This window comes from Eretmochelys imbricata, chromosome 5 (genome assembly GCF_965152235.1).
Source record: "Eretmochelys imbricata isolate rEreImb1 chromosome 5, rEreImb1.hap1, whole genome shotgun sequence".
Lineage (NCBI taxonomy): Eukaryota > Metazoa > Chordata > Testudines > Cheloniidae > Eretmochelys > Eretmochelys imbricata.
In genome coordinates, this window is record NC_135576.1 from 22746696 (window position 1) to 22768979 (window position 22284).

At 42.1% G+C, this 22284-nt stretch overlaps 1 protein-coding gene across 1 annotated transcript in view; it reads right to left on the reverse strand.

Moving 5' to 3' along the window:
- The window catches only part of PDZD2 (PDZ domain containing 2), a 215528-nt gene that overhangs the window by 76118 nt on the left and 117126 nt on the right, over positions 1–22284 (reverse strand). Inside the window, exons 3-4 of the mRNA XM_077816233.1 lie at positions 618–760; positions 196–328 (exon numbers count right to left, since the gene is read on the reverse strand). Coding sequence (XP_077672359.1) covers positions 196–328; positions 618–760 — 276 coding nt within the window. The remainder of the gene's footprint in view (positions 1–195; positions 329–617; positions 761–22284) is intronic.

The following is a 22284-nucleotide window of genomic DNA, read 5'->3' on the forward strand; positions in this document are numbered from 1 at the left end:
ATTAGATGTCCAACTATGCACACCCAGACGACTGAACATCTGGCCTTGTTTATATTTGTAACAGACACAGACTGTCACACACTTCTAATATATATATATATATATATATATATATATATATATATATATATATATATATATATATATATATCCAGAATTCTAGCAATGAAGAGAGTGAGATGTAAAGTTACCTACCCTGCTAGCTACCACCAGCTCCACTAGACCTGAAGCAGATCGCAGAATAGCCACAGCTTCCTGATGGGAGAGTCCAACCAAAGACTGACCATTGATCATTAGGAGCTCGTCACCAGCTGTCAACCTACCATCCCTATAGAAAAAAAGGGGGAAGCATTATGAGCCTAAGTAAAGGTTCTTGCAGCCAAGCTGTGCAGAAAATTTATATTTAAATGCAAGCATGCAGAAAAATGAATAAAGCACGACTTAATTGGGTCTAAAATACTTTCTAATATTTGTCATTTTATTAGCCCAATGTAAATAAATTTTTTTACGGAAGTGTGAGCTAACTCCCCTTACCCTTTTTTTGAGTTCTGCTGAAAGTGCTATAAACAAATCAAGCAAGCCTACGTAGTCTTGTGAAGGAACAAACATTACATTACCTATGAGCAGAGCCTCCTTCCTCAACATGCGCAACAATGATGCCATGAGGGGATCGCTTTGATCCTCTTCCTCCTGTAATCTGGATCCCCAGCCCGTCTGTCCCCTTCACCATGTGCATCTTCCAGATGTGGCATCCTTCTCGCTGAGAGAAAAGGTTTAAAGAGTCCTTGAATTTGTATTTAGATAATAAAATAGTGTCCTGAAAATGCCTAGATACTCAGGGTGGGAAGAAAGCAAAGAACACAGGTAGGGCTATCTATGGGCCTGACTGAAAGCCCATTGCAAGCAATGAAATGAGGTTTTTTTTTGTAGGAGTGGTGGGTGAAATTCTGTGGCCTGCGTTGTGCAGGAGGTCAGACTAGATGATCATAATGGTCCCTTCTGACCTAAATATCTATGAATCTATGAAAAGACTCCCACTGACTTCAGCCGGGAATCAATCCCCAAGTTTCCTGTCTGCTTATGGTGCATGAGTATTTAGAGCTGCTGAGTGTAGTCCTTTGTTATCTACTATCCAACGTGAAGGAAGCTGAGAGGGGAGCAAGTACCACAGATCAGAGGTTCGGCGCAGAGTCTGGTCTCATTGGTGAGCACTGAGTTTATTTCTCTGCACTGTATTGAAGTGTTTCTGCCGTGGCACAAGGCTGATGCCGGGTGCTAGCACTTTGCCGCTGCACTGTTTTCCATTCAACAATAGTCAGCAGCCTGCATGGCCATGGCCTTAGTCCAAAACCGTTTTAATTGAAAGTCAGAAACATTTCCAATAACTGAACAGAACAGTAAGATGTTATTCCAGGCTGTATCTTATATTTGGAAGGGTACAAGGATAGCATGGATGTCATTACCACATGGATGTCCACCATACTACTGTATTTAACCTTCTAGAGTCACTTGCAGTATTCCCTATACTTAGAAATATCACCTTCAGTTTAACAACTGCAGTTCGTAAGTACCCATGATTAGTGCTGCCAACGGTATACACTGATTGTACATAATAACTGACAGTAAAACATACATTTATTTTTATTTCCTTCAATTGATAAACAAACAAACACACACCTATCCAAATTGCTTAACGTGCTCAGAGCAAGGCAGAACAGAAATGAATGACCTGGCCGTGAGGAGTCATGATGCCCATTGAACTGACTGCGATAGCTCTCAGGCTCTACCAAGCCCAAAGGAAGAGTTTTGAGATTACTACTAAGCCAAATGGGGCGGGGGGGGGGGGAGAGCAGTATAAAAAACAACCTGAAATCTCTTACACAGGGGTTGATGAGATTATAATTATGACAGAATCTGTGAGTTTTACAAACTTGGGAGCTATGCAGAAATGCATATAACTGTGAGACAACTTTTCTCAGCTTGTTGAAGTCACTCAGCTTTGGTTTATTTCTTAAATGTCACCTCTAACTCTCTTATCTATTTCTGACTTACCCTACTCTATACACAACCAACGTTTTTACAGTATACAAAAGTGCAGTACCAAAAAAAGATTCATGATCAGATCACAACTGCCATTCCACGCTGGATAAAGTTAAACACTGTGGGAAGCATTTAAAATTGCTACTTGTTTCGGAGAAGCAGCATTGTCAAGTGCCCTGGTGAACCTAAAATTCTTGGCAGCACCACGTATGTTATTAGGAAACAGTGTATATCTGAATCCTTGTTCAGGGTGGGAAAGTTTTACAGTGAGGCTTTGTAGCATAAGTATTTTGGGCCCAATTTTTCTTAAGCTCTTAAGTGTAATGTAACCCCCACAGGAGTTTTACATAAACATCAAGGTCAGGCCCAGTATGTGTGTAAATGGCTGGGAACAAAAAGGAAAATGATAGCTAAATAGTATAGAATCTATAGACTATAGCCATCAGTGGTAAGGAAACTGGGTCTGGAGAGTTAAAAACAGTGTTTAAAATACAATTTAAGAGCTTGACCCTGAAAACATTTGAGTCTGTGTGTAACTTCACTTCACGGAAACTGCTCACCTGAGTAAAGTTATATATATATATACACACATACACGCTTAAGGGCATGGCTAGACTGGAAACTTCAAACCGCTGTCACAGGAGCACTCCCGCGCAGCGCTTTGAAGTGCGAGTGTGGTCGTGCTCTTGGTAATCCACCTCCACGAGGGGATTAGCTCCCAGCTCTCGGAGCCTGTTTACACTAGCGCTTTGAAGCGCTCTGACTTGCTGTGCTCAGGGGGGTGATTTTTCACCCCCCTGAGCCAGCAAGTTAGAGCGCTAAAAACGTAAGTGTAGCCAAGCCCTAAGTGTTTGTAGATTGGATCGAAAGCATCAACAAAGCATGATCTCCCGATTAAATAATAGGCCATGACAGAATGAGGAATACTTTGAAGTAAATTAGAGTGAAGTATGGAATAACTTGTTAAAAGACAAGAACTAATGTCAAGTATATTTATCTACCCTAAAAGTGGAGCTATACAGTTCCAGCACTCTGGAGAATTTTTATTGCTATAATAAATTGGCTTGTTTCATACTAAAAATAGTTTAGCAGAGAAACAAATTCTCCTCTCAACCAAGATTAAGTTACAGAGATGACAATTAACTTCAACGCAGGCTGCACGTTTGAGTGACCAATCATGGAATTACATTTTAGAATTGAGGGCTTGCCTTTACAGGAACACTCAGGAAAATTAAATCCAAATTAAACTGTGTGAATTAGAAATGGATTAGCTAAACTGCATTAAATCCCTGTGTGGGTAGTTAATTAAGATAAACTTAATTGAGGTCACTTTAATTCTGAATGAGAGTGTCCACACGGGGTTTAATGCAGTTTAACTAAGACTATGTCTACACTAGAGACCTTACAGCCGCACAGCTGTCCCGCTCAGCTGAGGATGGAGTGGAGGTCAAGGATAATCTAGGCATGGCCCAATATCTAAACAAATACTTTGCCTCAGTCTTTAATAAGACTAAAGAGGATCTTAGGGATAATGGTAGCATGATAAATGGGAATGAGGATATGGAGGTAGACATCACCATATCTGAGGTAGAAGCGAAACTCAAACAGCTTAATGGGACTAAATCGGGGACTAAATCGGGGGGCCCAGATAATCTTCATCCAAGAATATTAAAAGAATTGGCACAAGAAATTGCAAGCCCATTAGCAAGAATTTTTAATTAATCTGTAAACTCAGGGGTTGTACCGTATGATTGGAGGATTGCTAACATAGTTCCTATTTTTAAGAAAGGGAAAAAAAGTGATCCAAGTAATTATAGGCCTGTTAGTTTGACATCTGTAGTATGCAAGGTCTTGGAAAAAATTTTGAAGGAGAAGGTAGTTAAGGACATTGAAGTCAATGGTAAATGGGACAAAATACAACATGGTTTTACAAAAGGTAGATCGTGCCAAACCAACCTGATCTCCTTCTTTGAGAAAGTAACAGATTTTTTAGATAAAGGAAACGCAGTGGATCTAATTTACTTAGATTTTAGTAAGGCGTTTGATACGGTGCCACATGGGGAATTATTAGTTAAATTGGATAAGATGGGCATCAATAGGAATATTGAAAGGTGGATAGGGAATTGGTTAAAGGGGAGACTACAACGGGTCCTACTGAAAGGTGAACTGTCAAGTTGGAGGGAGGTTACCAGTGGAGTTCCTCAGGGATCGGTTTTGGGACCAATCTTATTTAATCTTTTTATTACTGACCTGGGCACAAAAAGTGGGAGTGTGCTAATAAAGTTTGCAGATGATACAAAGCTGGGAGGTATTGCTAATTTAGAGAAGGACAGGGATACCCTACAGGAAGATCTGGATGACCTTGTAAACTGGAGTAATAGGAATAGGATGAAATTTAATAGTGAGAAGTGTAAGGTCATGCATTTAGGGATTAATAACAAGAATTTTAGTTATAAGCTAGGGACGCATCAACTAGAAGTAACGGAGGAGGAAAAGGACCTTGGAGTATTGGTTGATCATAGGATGACTATGAGCTGCCAATGTGATATGGCTGTGAAAAAAGCTAATGTCGTCTTGGGATGCATCAGGAGAGGTATTTCCAGTAGGGATAAGGAGGTTTTAGTACCGTTATATAAGGCACTGGTGAGACCTCACCTGGAGTACTGTGTGCAGTTCTGGTCTCCCATGTTTAAGAAGGATGAATTCAAACTGGAACAGGTACAGAGAAGGGCTACTAGGATGATCCGAGGAATGGAAAACTTGTCTTATGAAAGGAGACTCAGGGAGCTTGGCTTGTTTAGCCTAACTAAAAGAAGGCTGAGGGGAGATATGATTGCTCTCTATAAATATATCAGAGGGATAAATACCAGAGAGGGAGAGGAATTATTTAAACTCAGTACCAATGTGGACACAAGAACAAATGGATATAAACTGGCCACTAGGAAATTTAGATTAGAAATTAGACGAAGGTTTCTAACCATCAGAGGAGTGAAGTTTTGGAATAGCCTTCCGAGGGAAGTAGTGGGGGCAAAAGATCTATCTTGCTTTAAGATTAAACTCGATAAGTTTATGGAGGAGATGGTATGATGGGATAACATGGTTTTGGTAATTAAATATTCATGGTAAATAGGCCCAATGGCCTGTGATGGGTTTTAGATGGGGTAAGATCCAAGTTACCTGGGAAAGAATTTTCTGTAGTATCTGGCTGATGAATCTTGCCCATATGCTCAGGGTTTAGCTGATCGCCATATTTGGGGTCGGGAAGGAATTTTCCTCCAGGGCAGATTGGAAGAGGCCCTGGAGGTTTTTCGCCTTCCTCTGTAGCATGGGGCACGGGTCACTTGCTGGAGGATTCTCTGCTCCTTGAGGTCTTTAAACTACAATTTGAGGACTTCAATAGCACAGATATAGGTGTGAGGTTTTTTTTTTTGTAGGAGTGGTGGGTGAAATTCTGTGGCCTGCGTTGTGCAGGAGGTCAGACTAGATGATCATAATGGTCCCTTCTGACCTAAATATCTATGAATCTATGAATCTATGAGTCTCCCAGGTAGCAGCTCTATGCTGGCGGGAGACAGCTCTCCTGTCGGCATAAGTAAACCACCCCGAACAAGCAGCAGTAACTATGTGAGCAGGAGAACATCTCTGGCCAACACAGTGCTATCCACACAGGCACGTCTGTTGGTCAAATTTATGTTGGTCACTGGTGTGGTTTTTAACCGACAAAAGTGCTAGTGTAGACATATCCTAAACTGCTTTAAATTCACACCTTTAATTAATTTGGATTAACAGGAGAGCTGGCTTTATTTGAAAGAATCCTTATTGAGGTTGCAGGAACAAACCATCCCAATGTGTAGAAAGAATAGTAAATATGGCAGGCGACCAGCTTGGCTTAACAGTGAAATCCTTGCTGATCTTAAACACAAAAAAGAAGCTTACAAGAAGTGGAAGACTGGATGTCATAAATATAAAGGGAAGGGTAAACCCCTTTGAAATCCCTCCTGGCCAGGGGAAAGCTCCTCTCACCTGTAAAGGGTTAAGAAGCTAAAGGTAACCTCGCTGGCACCTGACCAAAATGACCAATGAGGAGACAAGATACTTTCAAAAGCTGGGAGGAGGGAGAGAAACAAAGGGTCTGTGTGTCTGTCTATATTCTGTCTTGGCCGGGGATAGACCAGGAATGGAGTCTTAGAACTTTTAGTAAGTAATCTAGCTAGGTATGTGTTAGATTATGATTTCTTTAAATGGCTGAGAAAAGAACTGTGCTGAATAGAATAACTATTTCTGTCTGTGTATCTTTTTTGTAACTTAAGGTTTTGCCTAGAGGGGTTCTCTATGTTTTGAATCTAATTACCCTGTAAGGTATCTACCATCCTGATTTTACTGGGGAGATTTCTTTATTTCTATTTACTTCTATTTTTATTAAAAGTCTTCTTGTAAGAAAACTGAATGCTTTTTCATTGTTCTCAGATCCAAGGGTTTGGGTCTGTGGTCACCTATGCAAATTGGTGAGGCTTTTTATCCAACATTTCCCAGGAAAGGGGGGGGGTGCAAGTGTTGGGAGGATTGTTCATTGTTCTTAAGATCCAAGGGTCTGGGTCTGTAGTCACCTAGGCAAATTGGTGAGGCTTTTTACCAAACCTTGTCCAGGAAGTGAGGTGCAAGGTTTTGGGAAGTATTTTGGGGGGAAAGACGCGTCCAAACAGCTCTTCCCCAGTAACCAGTATTAGTTTGGTGGTGGTAGCGGCCAATCCAAGGACAAAGGGTGGAATATTTTGTACCTTGGGGAAGTTTTGACCTAAGCTGGTAAAGATAAGCTTAGGAGGTTTTTCATGCAGGTCCCCACATCTGTACCCTAGAGTTCAGAGTGGGGGAGGAACCTTGACACTGGACAAATGACCAGGGAATAGTATAAAAATATTGCTCAGGCATGCAGGAGTGAAATCAGGAAGGTCAAATCACACCTGGAGTTGCAGCTAGCAAGAGATGTTAAGAGTAACAAGAAGGGTTTCTTCAGGGATGTTAGCAACAAGAAGAAAGTCAAGGAAAGCATGGGCCCCTTATGAACGAGGGAGGCAACCTAGTGACAGAGGATGTGGAAAAAGCTAATGTACTCAATGCTTTTTTTGCCTCTTCACGAACAAGGTCAGCTCCCAGACGACTGCAGTGAGCAGCACAGCATGGGGAGGAGGTGACCAGCCCTCTGTGGAGAAAGAAGTGGTTCGGGACTATTTAGAAAAGCTGGACGAGCATGGGGCCGGATGCGCTGAATCCGAGAGTACTAAAGGAGTTGGCGGATGTGATTGCAGAGCCATTGGCCATTATCTTTGAAAACTCCTGGCGATTGGGGGAAGTCCCGGATGACTGGAAAAAGGCGAATGTAGTGCCCATCTTTAAAAAAGGGAAGAAGGAGGATCCTGGGAACTACAGGCCAGTCAGCCTCACCTCAGTCCCTGGAAAAATCATGGAGCAGGTCCTCAAGGAATCAATTCTGAAGCACTTAGAGGAGAGGAAAGTGATCAGGAACAGTCAGCATGGATTCACCAAAGGCAAGTCATGCCTGACTAATCTAATTGCCTTCTATGACGAGATAACTGGCTCTGTAGATGAGGAAAAAGCAGTGGACGTGTTGTTCCTTGACTTTAGCAAAGCTTTTGACACTGTCTCCCACAGTATTATTGCCAGCAAGTTAAAGAAGTATGGGCTGGATGAATGGACTATAAGGTGGATAGAAAGCTGGCTAGATTGTCGGGCTCAATGGGTAGTGATCAATGGCTCCATGTCTAGTTGGCAGCTGGTATCAAGTGGAGTGCCCCAAGGGTCGGTCCTCGGGCCGGTTTTGTTCAATATCTTCATAAATGATCTGGAGGATGGTGTGGATTGCACCCTCAGCAAGTTTGCAGATGACACTAAACTGGGAGGAGTGGTAGATACGCTGGAGGGTAGGGATAGGATACAGAGGGCCCTAGACAAATTAGAGGATTGGGCCAAAAGAAATCTGATGAGGTTCAACAAGGAGAAGTGCAGAGTCCTGCACTTAGGACGGAAGAATCCCATGCACCGCTACAGACTAGGGACCGAATGGCTGGGCAGCAGTTCTGCAGAAAAGGACCTAGGGGTGACAGTGGACGAGAAGCTTGATATGAGTCAACAGTGTGCCCTTGTTGCCAAGAAGGCCAATGGCATTTTGGGGTGTATAAGTAGGGGCATTGCCAGCAGATCGAGGGACGTGATCGTTCCCCTCTATTGAACATTGGTGAGGCCTCATCTGGAGTACTGTGTCCAGTTTTGGGCCCCACACTACAAGAAGGATGTGGAAAAATTGGAAAACATCCAGCGGAGGGCAACAAAAACGATTAGGGGACTGGAACACATGACTTATGAGGAGTGGCTGAGAGAACTGGAATTGTTTTGTTTGTGGAAGAGAAGAATGAGTTGAATGCTTTCAACTACCTGAAAGGGGGTTCCAAAGAGGATGGCTCTAGACTGTTCTCAGTGGTAGCTGATGACAGAACAAGGAGTAATGGTCTCAAGTTGCAGTGGGGGAGATTTAGCTTGGATATAAGGAAAAACTTTTTCACTAGGAGGGTGGAGAAACACTAGAATGCGTTACTGAGGGAGGTGGTGGAATCTTCTTCCTTAGAAGTTTTTAAGATCAGGCTTGACAAAGCCCTGGCTGGGATGATTTAGTTGGGGATTGGTCCTGCGTTGAGCAGGGGGTTGGACTAGATGACCTCCTGAGGTCCCTTCCAACCCTGATATTCTATGATTCTATGATTCCTTGAATGTTGTGACAAACTTCCTGCTCTACCTTGGAGGGTCTTGCGCTTATTGGCGGATTTGCTTGCTTTGGAGCTTCACGGCAGCCCTCAGCCCTCAGCCCTTGGCTGTTTTTCTGTATTCACTGTCCAGGTCAACTCCTCCTGTGTCTGACCAGGAGTTGGGAGGTTTGGGGGGAATGCGGGCCCGCCCTCTACTCTGGGTTCCAGCCCAAGGCCCTGTGGAATGCAGCTGTCTAGAGTGCCTCCTGGAACAGCTGTGCGACAGCTACAACTCCCTGGGCTACTTCGCTATGGCCTCCTCCCAACACCTTCTTTATCCTCACCAGAGGACCTTCCTCCTGGTGTCTGATAATGCTTGTACTCCTCAGTCCTCCAACAGTCCGCATTCTCACTCTCAGCTCCTAGTGCCTCTTGCTCCCAGCTCCTTACTCGCACACCACAAACTGAAGTGAGCTCCTTTTTAAAACCCAGGTGCCCTGATTAGCCTACCTTAATTGATTCTAGCAGCTTCTTGATTGGCTGCAGGTGTTCTAATCAGCCTGTCTGTCTTAATTGTCTCCAGAAGGTTCCTGATTGTTCTGGAACCTTCCCTGTTACCTTACCCAGGGAAAAGGGACCTAGTTAGCCTGGGGCTAATATATCTGCCTTCTATTACTCTCCTATAGGCATCTGGCCCGACCCTGTCACAGTGTCCCCATGTAGACAAGCCCTTAGTTGCTAATAAAGTTTAACAGTGCGATCATAAAATTTTGTTGAATGATTTCCTAAAGCTTTTTGAAACACCAATTATACAAAGAGCTACAATACGTAGTGCCATAGCTTTCATTCCTAAACATCTTGCAAATTGAAGCATAACAAAAAGACAGAAATTAAGATTAGCTGACCTGTTCTCAGGCACCTAATTTATACAGCAACATGCTTTATGATGGCAAATGGCAAGATTCTGCTACCCTCAGTCAGGCTGAGTGCTACTGTACTCCATAAGTAGTTCCACTGAAATCAATAGGACTGTTTGTGAAGTAAATGGCTATTCAGCCTGAGAAAGGGTGGCCAAATCTGACCCCAGATAAAACAACAAAACAGACTGAAGTGTGCAAAAAATATTTCCCTTTTTAAAAAAAAAAAAGTTTAAAATGTGTTAACTTTCAATTCTATTGACTATCCCCTCGGTCTTGTATTAGGACAAGACCTTGTACTTGTAAACTAAATGTTCTCAAGCCAACACTTTCAACAAAGAAAGTTAGGCCACTTATTCTCTAGTTTTTAAAAAACAAAATAATTTCGTGTCACCTGGAAATCTGGCCACTTTATTGTTCACCTCCTTTCCAAATCATTAATAAATATATTAACCATCACCAGTCGCAGTTAAAACACTTCCCACACATACCCCTTGGGGCAACTTGTTGTTACATTTTTGCATGCTGAACGTTAAATATTTGCTCCACAAGTATTCCTTTTCTTTTTGCGAATACAGACTAACACGGCTGCTACTCTGAATCCTACTCTTTGGTAACTCTCCTTCTGGGCTTGTCTTCACTAGCTGCTTACCTGGAGCTAATGGGCTGTCAATGAACCTGAGGCAGCTAACATCTTTGTAAAAGATGTCTGGGGAATATCCATACTATTTGTCTTACAACATCCATAGTTTACTGTAGACTGCTCCCTTTTTTGTGCAGGGGAGGGTATCGATGCCTTCTGTGACTCCATAATGACAAACTGAAGTACCTCCATACTGCATGTAAGGATTTTAATGCCCCTGATTTTGACTTCAAGGTCTTTATGACCAGCTTCCTCATTTAATTTAAATTCTCTCTGTCTACAGTTTCAGTATTACTAATCCTAAATGCTCAAGAATCATGAGATTTTCTAAAAACACAAAAAAACATGAGTTTTTAAAATCTACATTTGGAGTTCTTTTTATTTGCATTCTGGCTTTGAACTTTTAGGGTTCATATTTTCAAGCTTTTGTCTACAAACATGGGGATAGGAAACTTACTTTGTTTTTAAATGAAAGAAGAGTTTCTGGTATAATCATATGACTCCTGGGTCCAAGGCCTTAGGGAAAACTCCAAGCATCACAAGAGTAGGCAATACTGCAGTTTAATGGCACCATGCTGGTGTTTAGTATAACCTCTGCCCCAGACGATGTTGAATTTAATAATAGCAGTCACTATTACTTAATGGTTCAACTACATTTCCTTCTTGATGCTGGTCAGTTTAATGTTTTCATTAAAATTTCTAGTCACTTTCTCCATCAAATTCAGAGTAGTTGTCATCACATTTGTAAAGGTAAGAAATTCCCACAACAGCCCCCGACCCAACCAAAGTGCTAACGGAGCCAAAGCATTTCAAGTGTACAAAAGAGCCAAGCTAGGAAAACAAGTTTATCCAGCCTGATCCCATGAGGTGAAGACCAGTCACTGACATTGGGGGTGTTCAGTATTTCACAGATTCACTAAGTTTAAGGTGAAAAGGGACCAGTAGATTATCTCGTATAACCTTCTGTATAACACAGGCCATTATATTTCAGCCAGTTACCCTTGTACTGAGGCCAGGAACTTGTATGTTGGCTAAAGTACAGCTTCTAGAAAGTGATCCAATGTGATTTTCTGCATCAAGAGATGAAAAAATCCAACATTTCCCTAAGTAATTGGTTTCAACGGTTAACCCCCAGGATGCACTCTGTATCTTGCTCACCTTTAGGTCAGACTTCATGTGAGTGGGCTAATATATTCTAGGAAAAAGAGAAAGTAGCCCAAATTACATCCTGACCATTTAAGTGGCTAATACTTTTCTGTGGCTGTTTTTATAGCTGTGTCATTCTTACGTGGCTGTATGGCTTTTCTAACTTGGCTCTTCTCAACATGCAAAGTGTTTTTGGATCAGATTTTCACTCACAGATCATAAACTTCAAAGTGCATACTTTAAAATAATCAAACTGTTTAAAAACAGTATTAATATCATTCTACAATTAATTACAAGTGAAAATGCGTCATCTGATGTAACAGAACACAAGTGAGTGTAGAGTTTGCTAGTTTCAATGCAGTCTCTGGAGGCCATCTTTCTATATCACGAAACTACTGCACATTAGGCGGTCTTTATTCAGAACAAATCTTCATCTGGAATTGCTAGTGTGTTATAGATCAGGAAGGAAGTGCATCGCCAGCACTATCCGTGGAAGCTTGCATTATGCCAGCTCCAAGCACATGACATCAAACATTTGATTTCATAAGTGCTGGATTCCATCATTAATAAAACAAAAGGGAACATTTTCCTCCAACTAAAATAAATAAAGTATGATAGGCCCTTTTCCATATTGCAGCTAACTACAAGAGTATAAGGGGCTTGATTGAATTTGAGTATGTGGTGTTCAAGAAGCTACACATCTATACACAAAGAAACCCTGCTTTGAAATCGGAAAGAAAAACTTGGCAGTTGAAAGGTGTAAATAAATGGAAACAGAAATGCAATATGTAGTCCAAAAGCCAGACAGCAAAATGGAAAATATAAAGGAAAGAAGTCTAAAAACAGCAGCTCAGGCCATAGTAATTGTTTCAACAGACCCTTTCATAAATAAGCAGAAAACTTTAAATAAAAACAGAGAGGTTTATGAAAGTTGCACTAATCACATATTTTAAATTATATTGGCTTTTCAAGATTTACAGTACTGACTGCAGCTAAAGAATCTCACAGCTGACGCATGATGCAAAAATAGGAAACAAACAGTGCTCCCTCATCTGCCACAAAGCTGCCTTTTGAAGCCACAGTTTTTCTTAAATAACAAGGAAGCATTTGCAGTGGACCTCAAAGGACTTACACAGGAACAGAAGAATGGCAATGCTGGTTCAGACCAATGGTCCATCTAACCCAGTATCCTGTCTTCTGAAAGTGGCCAATGCCAAGTGCTTCAGAGGGAATGAGGCAATCACTTCAGAGGCAATCATCGAGTGATCCATCCCCTGTAGCCCACTCCTAGCTTCTGGCAATCAGCTCAGAGCATGATGTTGCATCCCTGACCATCTTGGCTAACAGCCATCAATGGACTTATCCATGAACTTATCTAGTTCTCTTTTGAACCCAGTTACAGTTTTGGCTTCACAGCATCCCCTGTCAATGAGTTCCACAGGTTGACTGCATGTTGTATGAAGAAGTACTTCTGTATGTTTGTTTGGAATCTGCTGCCTATTAATTTCATTGGGTGACCCTTGGTTCTTCTGTTAAATGAAGGAGTAAATAACACCTCCTTATTCACTATTTCCACACCAGTCACAATTTTATAGACCTCTATCATATCCCCTCTTAGACATCTCTTTTCTAAGCTGGAATGTCCCAGTTTTTTTAATCTCTCCTCATATAGAAGCTGTTCCATACATTTAATCATTTTGTTGCCTATCTCTGTATCTTTTCCAATTCTAATATATCTTTTTGGGATGACCAGAACTGTATGCAATATTCAAAGTGTGGGTGTACCATGGATTTATATAGTGGCATTATGATATTTACTGTCTTATTATCTATCCCTTCCTAACAGTTCCTAACATTGTTAGGTTTGTTTGTTTTTTTGGGTTTTTTTTTTTATTGCAGCTGCACATTGAGTGGACGTTTTCAGAAAATGATGAATCCGAGATCTCTTTCTTGAGTGATAATGTAGACCCCATCATTTTGTATGTTTGATTGGGATTATGTTTTCCAATGTGCATTACTTCGTATTTATCAACATTGAATTTCATCTGCCATTTTGCTTCCTTTTGAAACCACAGAGACTTTTTTAAATATCAAGGCAGCATTTGCAGTGGACCTCAAAGGACTTACATAAGAACATCATACTGGGTCAGACCAATGGTCCATCTAGCCCAGTTGCCAATGCCACGTGATTCAGAAGGAATGAACAGAACAGGTAATCAGGCAATCCTCAAGTGATCCATCCCCTGTTCCCCAGTGTTGACTTGATTATCACACTGTCAGCTTTTCAATCAAGACAAAACCACAAGACAATAAATCCTGTACTGGGCAAAACAGAATGGGGACCAGATTCAAGCCAGGATGTAATCGCTGGCATAGGGTCTTCAAGGCAGAAGGCCAATCATTGTTGATAGTACAATGCAGTCACAGCCCCTTACACTAGCAGGCCAATAAAGCCCTAAAATGAGGCAGGAGGCATTCCCCACAGCATCCTCCACTGGTGGGGCATTTTGGAGAAATTAAAGTAGCTTCCCACAACAGCACTGAGCGAAAGCAGAGATACCACTGCTTGCCCTCTCTTGGGTTGAATCCCCGCTTCTGGTGCATGAAACAAGGTGGTAGCTGGGAGATTAATTTACTTCTCCATGCACCAGGTTTAGTGAATCCAGCCAAGTGTGTTGACATAAAGAATTAGTGAATAGCCATCATTCTAGGCATCCTAAATATTATCATTATTGACTATGCTCTCAGCAATAGAAACTTGATATGAGTTTTTTCAGGTTTTTAATGGAGCAATTATTTCAATAATGTATAGCAGGTAGATTTCATTCTCATCTGATTTTCTTTGGAATCTTATTTTTATTTCTTTGGAATATTCTCTGCAATACTTTAAAGAATGGTCTGTTTAGAAGGGACTCTGCCTTGTTCCTTCATTTCATATTTTTAGAGGCAGGTGTGTGTACACAGGGCCTTGCTTTTATTACTAGTGAAGCAAGTTAAATTATTTGGAATAATGGACAAATTCATTTTTTAAAAAGTCTGTTTGTACACAATCTACAAGCATGCTAAATTAATTAATAACTTGCTCACTGTGAATAGTCTGCCCATCTCTAATGCCTAGTAAGTTCCCCAAGACCAAATGCTTCTGAAATTGATCTACCACCACCCAGCTCTTTGCTTCAGCACTGGAATTTGAAGATCTTTTTAAGAAGTACATCATAGGCAGCACCAATACAATCTTCCCAACTACTAAACAGCGACTAGATGTGAGCTAATGGCCTATCCGTCAACCGTTCTCTAGCCCATTTTCAATCTCATCAACCATCATCCACACCCATGACTCTTATCTAACACAAGACCTCTTGCCTCTGGTCTCTCTGGAGCCATTTTGAAGATCTAGCCATTAATATCAACTACGCAGGTTTTACAATGTGAACTTTCAGTGTCTCAGGAATATGTAATAACCAACAGCATATATCCAACTGTGATTCACGCCAATGGTTTTTCTACTGTTCTACACTGATGCTGGTTTAAGACAATTTATCTGTATACTTTGTGGAAGTATAACATTGTATAAGGGGACATGCTGGATACATTGTATATGAGAGGGCATGCCAAAACATGTTACAAAGTATCTGAGGGAGCACACGTAGGGACAGTTAGCTTTTGAATGGAGAAGCAATTAAGATAGAGCCAGCACGTCTAAGAAGCAGGCATCAGAATGGAAGGTGTGAAGGGCAATTAGTTAAGTTAACTGGAAGCTGTTAAAGGAGATTGTTAAGGGTGGCAGGTAATTGAAGATACGTGACTGGTCTCAGGGATCTCGAAGGGTGGTGACTAAAATCTTTTTCTTCTTTTGTCTGTAACTTCTCTGTAACTTGTTCTCCAAAAAACTGTATAAATTAAAAGACACAAGCCCCACTCGGGGGGCTCACTTCTAAATGTATTAGCAGAGCAGCTTTGCTAATAAAACAGAGTGGTCTGATAAATTGTGAGTCTGAGTCAAACTTTGACAACTTTAAAGAGCTGAGTTGTTAAAATGGCTGCCTTGATACTTGACATCTCAGCAAGTTTGGTGCATCACTTATTTGGATGGGACCAAGCTTTTTACTGTAAGGTTAGAAGGATGTATTTGCTTTCCATCCACAGGAAGAAAGCAGCAAGAGAAGGAACCTGGGACACAAATCCTGGGGAATATTTACAATAAATAATTTAGAACGTAGATCCACAAAATAGGTATTGCAGACGACGGGATGAAAACTCTGATATTCGAAGCAGAATGACCTCCAGGGACTCATCTCTATTGGCAGACTGGGTGCTGACATCATTTTCTTGGCTGGGGCTTTAAACATTTTATTGGCCATTGCAAGCACCTGAACTACATAATCACCCTTTAAAAAAAATCTGTTGGAGTCATTTGCTGTCTTGAACTGTCACCACATGGTCTGTGCCTCTTAAAGATATTCCCCTTTTTTCATTTTCCTTTTGCTTTCTACTGAAATTTTATTCCAAGAGAGGTAAATGGAATTCTCAGCTCTCACTGATCAGAGGGTTTTATACAATGTTCCTCTCTGAAAAATCAGACATTTAAGGATTAGGATTCCTTTGCATTTTCACAAATATTTGCATGTGCTCATTATGTTGCTAGGTTGACATGACCAACTGGGTCTTTTAGAACTTCTTGAAGAAAAATATCACTTATCACAGTGGGCTAAATTTAATGTGGGTGCAACTGCCCTGAAGTAAATTCTGATACTTCTCACAGATATCTGGACTCATTTTGCATCTATCCATATTAGAATTCTGAAAGGATCTTTTTGCTTTATGTAATAATTTCAGTACCATATCAGAGAAAACACACATAGCTTTACAATAGTGATTTAGAATTATAGTAATAAAGCACTAAACATATTATGCAACATCAATAAAGTCAGTTTGGTTTTCACAGAATCATTCATGCATAAAACGATAGAAACATACGTTCAGCTAAAGTTATGTCTTCCATTCTGGAAAACAGTTGTTATGGATATTTATCCATATTTACCACCAACAATCATGTAAGGGCAGGAATCTCTCTCTTTAGATTGTATACATGTTGGGACCAGGACTGTCTCTTATTATGTCTTTGTACAGGATCTACCATAATGGGGCATCAGTCTCAGCTGAGACCCCTAGGCACTACAGTAATACAAATAATAAGATACATGCAAACCATACCCACTCCTGTACCACCTACCTAGTTACTCCATTTCTAATGATGTGAGCCATGGGTCAAGAAAATGCATTAATACTTTCTTGTCACTAATTGCTACCAGATTACATCTGATTCCTCCCAAAAGGGCTCTGGTGCATGCTAAGTCTAGAACAAAATGCATTAATCATTTAGATTAATGTGTGATGGATCTGCAAAGCAGGGGACTACAGCTCCCACCAGTCCCCTTCTCGCTGTACATCTCCTACCCCCTGACTAAGTTGGGACTATGCTTTCCATCAGCACCCTGCCCACTGCACTCTCCTTCTCCTGGCCTAGTAAGTAGAAGGGTCCTGAACAAGGTATTGGCTGCACTCTGCTTGGGACTCGGGAGCGGGAGCCACATGGCACCAGGAGCAGAGAGAAGCCCCAGGAACTGTGGGCTGAGCTGCATGTGGAACAGGTTGTGACTGCTAGATTTCACAGCTGGGTGCGGGTCTGTGCAGGACTTATGGAACAGCAGCAATGGCTGGGGAGGGAACCAGTGAAAGGAACCCCCATGAGAGACACTAACTGAGCCTGGCCTGGAAACCCACAAACGCTTATTTGCTTGAATGGAGACTGGACTGGAGAAGCTCCCCCAGCACTAGGACTGAAAAGCCCTAACTCTCCACTGGGCTGCCCCAGGGACCCAAACAAGAACTGATAAGTGCTCACTTTGAACTGTAACTCTTTAAGTCTCTATACCAGGGGTATCTGCAACCTTTCCCTTCCCTGTGAGCCCTAATACAATCCCCTTTTTCCCTTAGCCATGTGTCTGAGTGGTTACTGGGACCCACCCAGAGCTAGTGCCTGCAAAGCCTGGCTACTGAAGCACCTACAGTACTTACCTTGAAGTCAGGGTACACCTGGCATGCTACTGGCACCCTAGGTGTTTGGGGCATAGAGTAACCCCAATAATTGCAATTCTTTAAAATGCAAAACTACAGCTACCAAAGCTATAGCTTTTACCTAAATCTATACAAAGAATGGAAAAGTTTGAACTAGATTAACAGAAATTTAGTAGCAAGGGAGACTTCGCCAGTAAATCTGTAATTACTATTGTTTTAAGGGAAGATGGAAACTGACTGGCTACAAATGAATCATTTGCTGTATCAGGAGCAGTGTTACAGAAATACCTAATGGCCCCATCCAAGATCAAGAGCCCATTGTGTGAGGTGCTGTACAGACACACAGTAAAAGACAGTCCCTGCCACGAAGAGCTTGCAGTATAGACAGACAAAGGAAGGACATTTTCCTCATAGTCCAAGTTAAAGCTTCAAGACATCACTACAGCAGCTAAAGAAGCCCGAAGATTCACACTGAAGACAGCTGGAAGCTAATGCAAAATAAATCACATTATGATAAAAAGAATAAAAGGCCCAAGAACAGAAACAGCCTAAGAGGAGATCTTTAAATAGCTAAAGATGTCTATGATGAAAACTAACAGCCAAGTTACTTATGCCTAAAATATGCATCGTATAAATACTTAATAATCTTGATGAAATAATAATCTCCAATTAGGTTGCCAAAAAGCAATTGTAAGTCAACTTAGCTCCATCTGCTTCAATAGATCTATGCAGGTTCATACTAGCTAAGGATCTGGCACAGAGTAGTTTTTCACTTTCGGTAAAATAGGTTGATTAGAAAGTCGCCTTTTTTTATTATTGTTATTATTATTATTCATTTCATGCCTCTATTCCTTGCTGCTAGACTGTGCATTTAGCCTATTCTTGTGTTTGGCCAAGTGAAGATGCCTCTCCATTACCCAAAATGTACAAAGCAAACTGCAGTACTGTATTTACAGATGCTAAATTGCAGAAAGCATCATAGCAGCTCTCAGTCTTTCGAAACTATAAAGTGAGGCATAATTCAAAGTCCTTCAGCTTTTACAGAGACAAATAACTTAAACAAAGAAGCAAATAACATGACAGAATGTAGCAAACAGTTTGTCATAAAATGAGCCAACTAAGCTATAGGTACCATGATAAAATTGAAGATGTATTTCAACTGGTCTGATTTACTCATATGCATATTAAGACAATAACTTTCCAAGGCTAAAATATGATCATGTAGTCTCTACTTCATCAAAAAATGGTGAATCAGCTGCTCATGTAACTACTGCGCACTGTAGAATACTTTGCATTGCCAATACATAGCACCTTCCGTCCAAGGATAGGGTTGCCAGGTGTCCAGTTTTCGACCAGAACACCTGGTCGAAAAGCAACCCTCGCGGCTCCAGTCAGCACCACTGACCAGGCAGTTAAAAGTCTAGTTGGTGCGGGGCTGGCAGGCTCCCCACCCAGCTCCATGCAGCTCCCAGAAGCGGCCAGCATGTCCCTCTGGCTCCTAGGCATAGGGATGGCCATGAGGGCTCCGTATCCTGCCCTCGCCCTTAGCACTGGCTCTGCAGCTCCCATTGGCCATTGCTTCCTGGGAGCCGCCTGAGGTAAGTGCCACCCAGAGCCTGCACTCCTCATCCCCTCCCATACCCCAACCCAGCCCCAGCCCTGAGCCCCTTCCTGCACTCCAAATCCCTCATCCCTGGGCCAAGCCCGGAGCTCCCTCCTGCACCCCAAACCCCTCATCCCTGGCCCCACCCCACAGCCCTCACCTCCAGCCCGAGTCCTCACCCCCCCTGCACCCTAACCTCCTGCCCCAGCACCCTAAACCCCTCATCCTTGGCCCCACCCCAGAGTCCACATCCCCAGATGGAGCACTCACTCCCTCTGTCATAAATATAAAGGGAAGGGTAAACCCCTTTGAAATCCCTCCTGGCCAGGGGAAAGCTCCTCTCACCTGTAAAGGGTTAAGAAGCTAAAGGTAACCTCGCTGGCACCTGACCAAAATGACCAATGAGGAGACAAGATACTTTCAAAAGCTGGGAGGAGGGAGAGAAACAAAGGGTCTGTGTCTGTCTATAGTCTGTCTTTGTCGGGGATAGACCAGGAATGGAGTCTTAGAACTTTTAGTAAGTAATCTAGCTAGGTATGTGTTAGATTATGATTTCTTTAAATGGCTGAGAAAAGAATTGTGCTGAATAGAATGACTATTTCTGTCTGTGTATCTTTTTTGTAACTTAAGGTTTTGCCTAGAGGGGTTCTCTATGTTTTTGAATCTAATTACCCTGTAAGATATCTACCATCCTGATTTTACAGGGGGGATTTCTTTATTTCTATTTACTTCTATTTTTATTAAAAGTCTTCTTGTAAGAAAACTGAATGCTTTTTCATTGTTCTCAGATCCAAGGGTTTGGGTCTGTGGTCACCTATGCAAATTGGTGAGGCTTTTTATCCAACATTTCCCAGGAAAGGGGGGGTGCAAGTGTTGGGAGGATTGTTCATTGTTCTTAAGATCCAAGGGTCTGGGTCTGTAGTCACCTAGGCAAATTGGTGAGGCTTTTTACCAAACCTTGTCCAGGAAGTGAGGTGCAAGGTTTTGGGAAGTATTTTGGGGGGAAGGACGCGTCCAAACAGCTCTTCCCCAGTAACCAGTATTAGTTTGGTGGTGGTAGCGGCCAGTCCAAGGACAACGGGTGGAATATTTTGTACCTTGAGGGAAGTTTTGACCTAAGCTGGTAAAGATAAGCTTAGGAGGTTTTTCATGCAGGTCCCCACATCTGTACCCTAGAGTTCAGAGTGGGGGAGGAACCTTGACACCCTCCCACACCCCAACCTCCTTGCCTCAGCCTGGAGCCCCCTCCTGCACCTCAAGCCCCTCATCCCCAGTTCCTACCGCAAAGCCATTACCCCCAGCCGGAGCCCTTACCCCCACACAGACACCCTAACTTCCTGCCCCCAGCCCAGATCCCCCTCCTGCACTCCAAACCCCTCATCCCCAGCCCCACCCCAGAGCTCTTACCCCTCACCCCTCCCACACCCCAACCCCCTACCCTAGCCTGGAGCCCCATCCCGCACCCTGAACCCCTCATTTCTGGACTCGCCCCTGAGCCCGCATCTGCCCCCACACTCCTCCCTCCCTCACTCATTCATTTTCACTTGGGCGGGGGTTGAGCGGTCCTACCATGTAGCCAAAGTACAACCAGCCACCCTGGCCTTTATTTGACCTAGGAAGCAGTTTTTCAACTTATCCCATCAGATCTTTTCTGCATTTATCTTCCCTCCTTGCCTTTTGATTACTAGCCCCCAAAAACCAATCTTTCTAAAGTAATCCCTAGAAGATGTAGGCTCAGAAATGTCAATATTTAACTTCAAAATCTTCACAGGACGTGACAGATTGTTACTTAGGGTCATATATTGATTATTCTTAATCAATACACACAACTGCCATTGAAATCAAATTGAGTCCCTTCACGGATCAAGGGTCTTCCAGGGGCCTGAAGGTGCAAAAAAGCTCCTGCCAGATAGATTTACTGTATTTGTTTTGAATTTAAATTTTAGAAATAGTCTTAGAAATTATAATTACTATATAAGTGAAAGCAAGGGGATATTTACCAGTAACGTTAAAATACAGCACAACTTACTAGCTTATTAAATATAAATAAATTAACTACTGATTCAGTGGTACAGTATTTCTTTAGTCATGCCTTATAACTAGATTGCTTACGAGACTAGTAGGCTAGTTATCTAGTATACTAGTTTATCTAGTATGTTTATGGCTACGTGGTGAGGAAGATGCTACATGTAAGAGCTATAGCCATACATCTAAATCTGCCAAACTCTAAATGTGAGACCAGAAGCTAAAATGAAGGACACACAAAAAATAAGTACACAGAAATCTTGTGCTAGATAGTTTTGATAAACAGCAATTTCCTCAGCTTCTGTTCATGACTCAGCATTCCTTTTATAAGCTACAGACAATACTAAGGTAACATCAGGCCCCTGTGGGATGAGGTAAAATTTAAAGTGAGTAAGAATTGCGCTGCATGGCTGTCTCTGTTTGCAATACGCAGTGCTGTTGTAACCATGTTGTGTCAGTCCCAGGATATTAGAGAGACAATGAGTGTAGTAATATCTTTTATTGGACCAACTTTTCTTGGTGAGAGAGACAAGCTTTTGAGCTACCCAGAGTGCAGGACCTGAGGAAGAGCTCAGGGATAGTTCAAAAGCTTGTCTCTCTCAGCAACAGAAGTTGGTCCAAAATGAGATTACCTCACTCACATTGTCTCTCTGTTTGCAATGGCTGTTTGTCTGTTAGAAAGAGATTCTTAATACATCTGCTCTAAGATATCAACAAACAAGCTAGTCTCATGGGTTCAGCTGAAGCTGAAGACATGCAGACCCAAACTAAACTGTTCTTGCAAGACTTCCCTAAAGTCTGAGTTTCTACAACTTTTTCCTGCAACTATTCCAGAGGGAAAATGCAATGTTCACTCCAGGAAAACCTCTGCTTTAATTAAATCAGCATTCTGCTCCCTGGGGTAGGGGAGTAGCAGGGAAGCAAAGGGAATGCAGGGACTGCTGACCTGAGAGGGCTTTGCGCAGACCATGGGAAGGCTTCTTGTTTTTCCTTCCCTGCACAGCCAACACCAATGGCTTGTCCACAATCTGGCCCTAGATATTTTGAAGTGAATACTGTGTTCCCAGAAGTTGC